Source organism: Lagopus leucura, unplaced genomic scaffold, assembly GCF_019238085.1.
Source record: "Lagopus leucura isolate 7727_CA_CO unplaced genomic scaffold, USGS_WTPT01 Super-Scaffold_100033, whole genome shotgun sequence".
Lineage (NCBI taxonomy): Eukaryota > Metazoa > Chordata > Aves > Galliformes > Phasianidae > Lagopus > Lagopus leucura.
The window spans coordinates 3,133,187-3,143,200 of record NW_024962282.1 but is presented as its reverse complement, the minus strand read 5'-3'; the positions used below and the strand labels follow the sequence as shown (position 1 = coordinate 3,143,200).

The following is a 10,014-nucleotide window of genomic DNA, read 5'->3' as shown; positions in this document are numbered from 1 at the left end:
GGGGAACCAACAAGAGAATGAAACAGCCTAAGAGTCTTTGGATAATCTACTCTAACAAATATCACTTATGCAATCATATTTCAACTGCAAGGTGATCAAGTTAATTAATCCCTAGATTTCACACTGGCAGCAATTCAGAGAGTTGGAGCTCTGTAACTCGGAGTTGATTACAGTTATCTTCTCCATTTTTAATGAGATAAATACTGACACTGCGAGCAGAGTCTGTGCCCTGGAAACAATTTGCAGGCCATGCAGTTGTATTAAGTAGAAGGGAAATTACGGTGCAAATTTGTACTGCTGTAATTATTTGTATCTTATAGTGGTGTCTAGAGCAGTGGGAACATAAGAGACTTCAGCAAGAGCCAGATGTTATCCTAACTGGTGTTGTTACGTTGCCTGCCTTTGGATAACACAGAGGCTATGGAATACAAACCAGATTAATTAGAAGTCCGATAACCACTGAAGCAGGATCTGCCCGCTCCCTTGGCTCCGAGGGGTTTCTGAACAAGCACCCCCACACTGTGATTCACGCCCCACGGTCCAAATCACTGCACCAAAATTAAACAGGAGTTGGATCACAACTGATGGTTTGGGTGAATCATCCATTTCCTGGAGACGCCGGCACGGCTACACTCGTGTTTTCTGTACATTGTAACAACAAAGGCGAGCTCTTTGTGTGTCCGCCCGCGTCTCCCTCAAGGCGGCATCACGGCGCTTCCCGCTCTGCACCCCCACACTCTCTCCACACCGCACGGCGCAGAAGCGCGCCACGCCACGCCACGCCACGCCACGCCGCTCCGCGCTTCCCAGGCAGCGCATGCGCCTTGCAGCGGTGAGGCGGGAGCGCGACCCGGTGGGGTGAGGAGGAGCGGCCCGGGCCCGCCTTCTTCCTCCCGCTCCCTGGTTGGTGGCGAGGCCTGTGCCGTGCCCGGTCCGCCGGGCGCGAGGAGCGCGGAGCAATGGCGCAGAGGCGAGCGGCGGCGGCGGCGGAGAGCGCCCGGCACCAGCGGCTTCTGGAAGGTCAGCGTGGACGGGCGCTCAGCCGAGCGCGGTCGGGGTGGCGGTGCGCGCCTGCCGGCCGGGCACCAGGAATGCTGGGGCGCTCGCGGGCCGGCGGGTGCGGCGCCTCGGCCTCGGCGGGTCAGCCTGACCTCGCGGCGCGCGGGTGGCTGCGCTCAGCTCCGAGCCGGGCGCGGCTGCGAGCTCAGCGGCCGGCTCTGCTTCCTCGTGTTCCGCCATCCTGTCCGCGCGTTTTGAAGCGGCGGCGGGTCGGGTGCTCGCCTTGACGCTTCCTCAAACCGTAACTACTGGATTTAAATAGTAACTGTTAACTTTGTCTCTAATTCCAGGAAAAGCTCAGGCAGAAGGCGGATCGGCTCGAACGTCCCTTCTGATTTTGGTGTCCGTCTTCACAATAGCTGCTTTCCTTATGTTTCTGGTATATAAAAATTTCCCACAGCTCAGTGAGTAAGTATGCCAGGAAAGAAAACTTCCCTGTTTTTCAGTCAGTATCAAATTGCAAGGGAGCCTATGTGTGGTTCAATGGCATTTTAACTGTTGTAAGTTACTTACAGACATTTTAAATGTTTTTAAAGGGGACTTGAATGTATGATTTAGAATGTCAGAATACAAAATGTATTACTGGAATACACAGTAGTGGGCAGGATCTCTTTGAACGCAGGGGAGTTGTGCTTGACCTAGGGTTTCTGTTGCACAGTTGAGTTTGCACACTTTAGAAAGTTACCACTTGTCCCTTTAGCAATGGCAACTCTGTTCTTAACCTTCCTCAGCTGAGATAAAAAGCATGCTTGGCTAGAGCTGTAAATAGTTGGGCAAGATAGAAGCCTGCTTGTCTTACAGCTTACAGCTTTCTTTCTTTTATTAATTAATTTTCTGTGTGATGAACTTGCTCAACAAGTTCAGTTTCAACAGTCCAGTCACTGAGTCTGATAAAGAGGAAGGGAGGACACTCAACTGTGCTGCACAGGGTTGCACCAGATTAAGGTGTGACATACGATTTCACTCTTAAAGCTTTGTTTGCTTGGGAGGTGACCCTCCGCCGCTGTTGCGGCACTTCAAATGTTGTGGCCTTAGCATTAAGGCAGTTGCAGTTGGTTTTGGCTGAAATGCTGACTGCTGTTCAGTTGTCAAAGGTCAGGTTGGAGTGATGATTTATTTTTAATCAGTACTTGGGAGAGAAAATAATGCTGGAAATAAAGCGACGTATTGTAGTGAGTAGAAAATACAGCCAACAAATATTTGAAATGGAGGATTCCTCTAGTTCAAGAAAGCATAAATAGATAGGTTCATGTAAGAGTCTTACCACAAAAGTAGTGATGCGTTTTGTTTGTGGGTTGTAATTCAGTGATCTTATGTATTTAATTATCTATGTATTCAACAGTAATTTCATTATACTGTTTAAATATATCTCATACCATTCCTGCTTTCTTTTCTTCCAGAGAAGAAGGAAAATGTATAAAGATTCCAAGAGATATGGATGATGCAAAGGCCTTGGGAAAAGTCCTGTCCAAATACAAGGACACGTTTTATGTTCAAGTATTAGTGGCTTATTTTGCCACATATGTTTTGTATCCTTTCTCTGATATGAAAATATTTTTTTTTCCTCTCTGAAAGAGAAATGAAAAATACAAATTTGCCTATAAACTTCTTGATCTAGGGAGAAGGAGGGTAATACTTGAAGGTATGTTAATAGGACAAGTTCCAGAACCTTTGAACTTTTGAAAACAAACCAAAACCTTACATGTGTGTTTCACTATGCTTATTAGATTGTAAGAAAGGAATAAGTAGAAAGAACAACGTGTGCTATTTACTACATGTGAATACGTGTGTAATTTGATTAAGATTTGCTTTCAGCTTCATCTATACTTTATCTATTGTGGACAGTATTTTAACTTGAGAGTCTTTAACTTGAGAGTCTTGGTCTTAATTCAGTGATGTGCTGTCTTTAAATCAAACTGAATTGCCGGACAGAAATGCCTGAATTTGTCTTCCTTAGACATCAAAAAGTGTTGCCTAAGAGTTGCAGAAGTTCTTAAATCATTTCTCAAAGGAAGAATTCTCGTTTTAAAGTTGCCTTTTATCTCTGCAGTGAGCATTAAAAAAGAAAAAAAAAGCCCCAATGAAAAACACAAAAATAATTTCTTCATTTTAAAGAGCTAGATTTCTGAAGTACTTCCTACCTAGTGAGACACAAAGGCTATCTGTTGTGTTAACATTTTTTTCTCCGAATGCTGAATATATGAATTATTAAACACACTCTTAACTGGAACACTTAACTTAAGGTTAATAACTTTGAGAAGGCTGAAAAGCTTTATAGGGGATCTGTTGCAGTAGGGTTTCTGTAACTGAGCAAAATCAACATTGGATGTATCAGTACTAATTATCCTCTAGCCCATTGCTTTTAAGATTAGTTCTCAGATAATAGATTATATTTGAAGAAAGCCAAAATGTTAGTTGATAAATCAAGTAGAACAGATTTGGCCTTTTATTGAACTATGGTAGCAGCTGATGTGGCTATCTTAGTGACAGATTGTTTAGTTGATGAGCTTGCTACAATGATCTCAGAACCTTTGACACTTAGAAAAGGCTGTGTTGTCTGTAATGGACTTGATATAAAGGAATGCTCTTTGACTTTTAGAATTTTGGTCAGTTCCAAGAAGTTTGCAGTAGATGTAGATCTCTGTGACCTCTTCAGAGTGGCTGGAATCTGCTTATTGTTAGTCAACAATGTAAAATTACAACTGTGTTTCTTCTTATCTTACAGTAAAGCTCTAGTGTCAAAGATGAAGAGAAGTGCACTACATCTTTTATACATTTATTGATTTATTTTTGTACCTGTCAATGATGCATCTATTCCTTTGGTTGGGCTGTTTGTGCTACTCTGCAAAAGTATTTTGATACAAAGATCTTTTGAGGCCATACGTATTTATATGTACTTATGCTTTTCTGGATTGTGGTATATATGCTGACTTGTTATGAAAGTAACAGTAAACAGACTTCCTTAACTAAGATGCATCCAGCTTGCAAACATTTGCTATCCCTGGGTCTATATTTCTCAGTATCCTGTCGGGGTTTCTTTATCCCTTTCCACTGGCCTTATTTCTTGTTTGTCTGGTAAGTATGGAAAACAGTCTGTAAGGGTGTGTGTTTTTATCCCTTTTTTTTTTTTTTTCTGACAGCTTCCTGTTTGAAATGATCACAGGCTGAATAAATCTGTGAGTCTCCAGACAATAAATAAGTTCTCGTTAAGCTTCATTAAGAAGGATGTTACCCATAAAGCTCACTGCAGCACTGGGTGATGATCCAAACAACTATTTGTCCAAGTTTTATTAATAATAGAGGCATCTGAGTGTTAACTAGCTGGAGAATTGCCTTTGTTTCAGATGTTTAGCATCCACCAGAATGTGCCTGTAATTCCAGAACTTAAATACTGCGTTCTTATTCATGCACTGCAAAACATACTTTTCCTTAAATTGGCTTAGTTACCCCAGAAGTTTAACTTAGGAAATGCTGCTGACAATCTTCAGAAGATGTCATAGTGAGCCTTAGTAATTAAGAACTGCATGAATTAGTAGGTATAGGGAGGACTAAGGTGATGAATTATCAAGTTTGAATCTCTTTTAAATGCTGTTGTGCTCTTTTTTTTCCTGCAGATCTTTCATTGTTCAGTCTTGAAAGTACAGAAACAATAATAACTGATAAGTAATCAACATTGGCTACAATATTGTATCAATACTGATAAAAATGCCTTGGAATTAAAGGAGTTAGGAAACAGGAGCACAGAGCTCTTCCTCATTAGTAGAGGACCGCATTGAAGCAGCCTATATCCAGACAGTGTAATTGTAGGGACACAGGGCTAATATTAATCAGAGCTTTTCTGCCAATTAGTTGGTTTTTATGTTTTCTTTTTTCAGTGTTCAGGACTTGGAGCTTCGTTCTGCTACATGCTTTCATACTTAGTGGGACGACCTGTTGTATACAAATACTTAACGGAAAAAGCAGTGAAGTGGTCAGAACAGGTAAAGTTCCTAGATAGGCTGAGTCTTCTGATAAAAAACGTGTAGAATAGGATGGAAGATCAGAGGTATTGTGCTCACACACCTACAAGGAATGGATTCTGATCCCTTTCTGACAGCGTGCCGTTACTTCCTGGATGATATGCTAAAGTCAGTCTGGGAGCAGAAGAGGCTTTGACGTAGCCCTGGTACAAGGAGCTGGGATAGACTTGAGGGTGGTGTAATGGACTGTAAGTAAAATATAGACTATTGTGGTTGCTCCTGGGTGGTGTTAATCCTAGGCTTTACAAAGAAAGGACAGACAGGCCAGTCTTAAAGACTTCTGGCAATGGCTATCTGATGAACTTCATACCCATGGCCAGAGTAAGCTTTCAGGCTAGGAATGCAACTGTTTCTTAGGTTTGATTACAGTTTAGGACAGAATGTGATGAGGATCAAACTGCATTGCTAGTTCTGCAGAGTCTTAAGGAGCAGGATGACAAGATGGTGGTGTTGATTGGACTGCAATCAGGGGAAGATTGCTGAGCTAATCTCAGAATGAGACCTACTGCTGTGGTGAATTACTTGTGAGCTGATTCAGGCACACCATCACCACACTTTACCATGGACTGGTATTTCCAGACAAACTCTGGTACTTTGTAATAGTGATTCACCAATGGCTGACTCTTGAGTCGTCTTTTAACTGATCTGTTTGCAACTTCTGAGTTTCTACAAAAGTTGCACAAAACATCTTAAGTCCTTAATAGTAAAATTGTTGATTTATTTTTGACGCATAGACTTAATGGTTTTTTTTCTTTCTTTTCTTTTTAGGTTGAGCGTCACAGAGAACACCTCATCAACTACATAATATTTTTGAGAATAACACCGTTTCTTCCTAATTGGTTTATCAATATAACATCTCCTGTAATAAATGTGCCGTTAAAAGTATTTTTCATTGGCACTTTTCTAGGTAAGAATTCTGACTAGTCAGCTACAGTTTGGGTTACCAGAAGGGCCTTTATTTGCTTTTCTTTCTGCATTGTTCAGTGGAGATCACCACCTACTGGACAGCTAAAAGATTACACGAGGATATTGTGTTACATCAAGGGTGGAGCTTATACCATCAGAAGACTTTAGTCTTCAAGTTTAATCCAATGCAATAGATGAGGTATTACAAACCCAGGCTGATTACTTAAGGGAATGTGCATTGTGTAAAAACTTCTCTAGTAGTAATCTGTATTGTTCTACTTCAGTGTGCTCATGTGAGGGGTTTGATCTGAGGGATTGTTCCTCTCCTTTGTATGTGTTTTATTTACCATGATATGTCTTCCTAAGAGTGAATTCATAACAAACAAATAGTGCTAAGCATGTAGTGTTGTCTTTTTAATTGGGTTAGAAAACAACTTATTCTAGATAACAAACTTTTTCTATGGCTGTAACTAAAACTGATCGGTAGAGACACCTTGGAATCTGCACAGTCTAGCATAGACACATAAATATATATATTGTCTTCAGTGCTTTAATTGGCATTATGTAGTATTAAAAACAGCAAAAACAGGTTTTGATACGGATTGTTTTTGAGTTTTATATTTGTATGTACTGCTCTTTAAAAAAAAAAAAACAAAACCAAAAAGCAAGAAGTAAGCAAAGTTTTTTGATGGTTTTGATGTTAAAGGTTGGATGACTAATTTATGATTTATTTTTTTTTTTCTTTCCACAAAGCTGCTTTTTCTTTCTTACTTATCCTGCCTTCTACTTTTTCCTTCCAGGTGTGGCACCGCCATCTTTTGTAGCCATTAAGGCAGGAACAACACTATACCAACTTACAACAGCAGGGGAAGCTGTTTCCTGGAACTCTCTTTTTGTTCTCATGATTCTAGCCATCCTCTCCATCCTACCAGCTCTCTTCCAGAAGAAACTGAAACAGAAGTTTGAGTAATGATCAAACTGAACCCGAATTTCCCATGTTTCATCTCAGGATTGGCACTTCTGATATTTGTATATTTGCTTTTCTATTGGCTCGTAAGCGTTTTAAAGGGAAGCTTGTGATGGTAGGAATTTGAAGACACGTTGATGAACACGTGGCCTGGGAGAACTGTGTTCAGAAATGTACTGCGGACAGTTTTAAACCAAACCATCAGTGTTCTGCTCTGGGGAGTGAGGATGGTGTGTGTGGCCCTCAGGATGAGGGAACTGAAAACAGATGTTTTGCTCTGATAATATACAGAGCAGAAGTTGTAATGTAGACATGAGCTACAGATTGCTTTCTAAAAATTGCAAGAAAAAAAAAAAAATCCCTTAATTATTTGCTCAGATTTTGTAACATTGTCAACATTTCTATAGCCTTGAATGTGATCTGATCTGAGCACACTTCTCATCAACATTTTTTTCTTTCTGGAATTCCATAATAATGGCATAATAGAATAACGGTGCTCACTCAGACTTATTTTTTCTGAATAGTTGTGTGACTGACTACGATAATACGTTCATCCTGATTGTTTACTTCTATTAGTGCTGTATGGATTTAAATACTTGAACCTACATCTGCTTTACTAACTGGATTAACAAAGGCAAAGTGTCAGATCATTCTGTCTCATATTCTGATTTTTTTCTTTGGGAGGGAATGTAAGAGAGGAGCTAGAATTCTTACTGTGCCCAGCTGATGTTCTAATGTAACTTTTTTAATGTTCATCTTGCCAATAATTTCACTCGCATACATTTATCCTGCAAATTCAAGAAAATGATCATATTTATATAAAACTTTAATTTCAAGTGAATTAAGGATGTGTAAGTTTAGCGTATTAGTAACGTTTCTCAAGCATCATACAAAGAATATACAGTTTTTCATTGTAGCACAATTGGCTAGGAGCATCAGGTACGTAAATTGGTGCAGTTCTTGTAAAATAGCTGGTTCCAAATACTTTTGAGAGCATCAAGTAACAGAATTTGGTGAACATACATGAGATCAGAAGGATGATTCCATTTTCTGGCGAGTCGGTAAGTGGCAGTGGACAACCAGCTACAGTTTATCTTTAAAAATATGCATAGAACTATTCACTAAATGAGGTATGTGGTACCTCGCCTTGTATGGTTAGAACTTGTAGTCTGTTGTACTGTCAGTGGAATCCTGTAAAATGAGGCCCTGATCAGCAAGGAACTTGGGTGTGTAAGTTTATCCTACTGCAACCAGTGCTGCTTATAGGCTTTAAGTTTCTGCCCCTGAAGTACCTTGCTGAAACACGAGTTGGCATGTTAGCATATCTCTAGTTCAAGGGTTTACTTGTCTGTGTCCTCATGTCATTTGAGTTGTAAGAGAATAGTTCCATAAATGGGATAATGTGAAAGGTACTGGTACCTTTTTAAAGAATCTTGTTGTTTTTGTAACATAATGTTGATTGACTCAATTTTATTGCAGTATTATGTGTAAATATATAGTAAATACTGATGAACTATTACTGTCTTTTATTTAAATCTGGGTTTTATATAGGTAACTTCTGTTTACAAATTTATTGTAAGCATTTAGCTTCAGGAGTAGTTTTCTTATTTAGAATTCACTCTAAAAATATACTTTGTTGTCATTTAAAACTTAATGATTTTTTTTTTTAATTGCTGTGATTCTAATCTCAGAGCTCATCTACCTAGAGGATTTGTTCCGTAATAAATAGTAGCTGTTGTGAGCCAAGTGCCACCGGACCACTGAGTATGAAATAGCTGTAGATTTACAGCCCATTCATCTGCAGAGTTAATTTTTCATGCAGCTTAACTCAGAATAAATTACATGTTGCCCAGTGGCTTTTCTGAAATTGCCTCAATTTTTGTCATTAACAGATGCTGTTGTAGAATTCCTTCAACACTATATAAAATTAATGCTTTGGTAGAACCTTGACACTAAAGAAGGAAAGAACTTCATTTTGAATGAATCATGCTATCACTTGGCACTTTTATTGAGTTATGTTTGTTTCACTGTGTAGATGGGATCAGGCTACGATACTGAAAAACCTGTTTCAGCTGTAGGGAAAGATCCCAACACGGTGGCTAAAAGCCTTAAAACCTTAAAAAGGATGAAAATAAGGTTATTTCCTTTTGCAAAACCTTAGCTTTTTTTTTTTTTTTTTCTTAAACCTACCCCTTCCGTGTTTATCTTCAGCTTCCAATGCTCAGGCAGTTCCCTATCCTATGAGGACTACTGAAGTAGTTGAGAAAAGGCAGAGGAGTGCTGTGTTGTGGAGTAAGGTACCACTCCAGTCTTTGTGGAATGCAGCCAGTAGTCTGCAAGATAGCCATAGCATCTACCAGGAGTAAACTGGCAAATCAGGAAGGTGTAGTTGAGTTAAACTACGAAAAATTGGAGGTAACCTGACTTTGACCTGTTCATCTTCTGGAATTTTATGTAAATTACATCTGCATGACATCCTTACGAAATGCCTCTTGCCATTTGATAATAAAGCTATTATATTAAATTTGAAATATTGTATTTTTTGAGTATGATGAGATATACTGAACTTTCCACTAAACTAAATTTTTAATGAATCTATTTAAAAGGGGTGAGTTCCTTTGAAGTGGAATTTTTTTTAATGACTTTAAAAATTAAACTGAACTGGTGAGCATGTCTGTGGACGGGATTCATTCCGTTTGTATCTTTATTTCAGAACACCTGGAGAAACTTTACTTCCTTCTGTCTGGACGTTATTTCTTTATGTACAACAATAATCTTTGCAGGTTTTTATACTTTGCAGTATAAGGCAGTTTAGCTCATTTCATCTCCTCAAATAGAAGCATTTACATAACTTAGTTTTTCTGCTGCGAATTCCTGATGGGACATTAACATGCTGAGGTTGTTATAGCTTCATTCACCTTCCCTTAATGTTATGTCTGTTTTATACAGGGTTTTTTTTGTTGTTTTTTCTTTTTTTTTTTCAATTGTATAGAAAATTGATCTTGAAGTAGCAGCTGGGCAAGGACAGAAATACCCAACAGGTACTGCAGGTACAGAAAGCTA

General features: G+C 39.3%; 1 protein-coding gene across 1 annotated transcript; it reads left to right on the top strand.

Annotated features, from left to right (window-relative positions):
• Positions 1-959: 959 nt before the first annotated feature.
• On the top strand, positions 960-9,482 carry TMEM41B (transmembrane protein 41B). Its single transcript, XM_042882180.1, has 7 exons — positions 960-1,020; positions 1,350-1,467; positions 2,460-2,588; positions 4,041-4,134; positions 4,935-5,039; positions 5,847-5,985; positions 6,785-9,482. The coding sequence occupies exons 1-7, from the start codon at positions 960-962 to the stop codon at positions 6,952-6,954; spliced, it is 816 nt and encodes a 271-aa protein (XP_042738114.1). The 3' UTR covers positions 6,955-9,482.
• The last annotated feature ends 532 nt before the right edge of the window (positions 9,483-10,014 follow it).

What these genes read in the sequence shown, in the direction of transcription:
- TMEM41B (XM_042882180.1), top strand. Translation starts at nt 960, where the DNA reads ATGGCGCAGAGGCGAGCGGCGGCGGCGGCGGAGAGCGCCCGGCACCAG. An exon ending in CAGTGAAGTGGTCAGAACAG is followed by an intron (nt 5,040 to 5,846) that starts GTAAAGTTCCTA and finishes TTTTCTTTTTAG; the next exon opens with GTTGAGCGTCACAGAGAACA. An exon ending in TTTCATTGGCACTTTTCTAG is followed by an intron (nt 5,986 to 6,784) that starts GTAAGAATTCTG and finishes TTTTCCTTCCAG; the next exon opens with GTGTGGCACCGCCATCTTTT.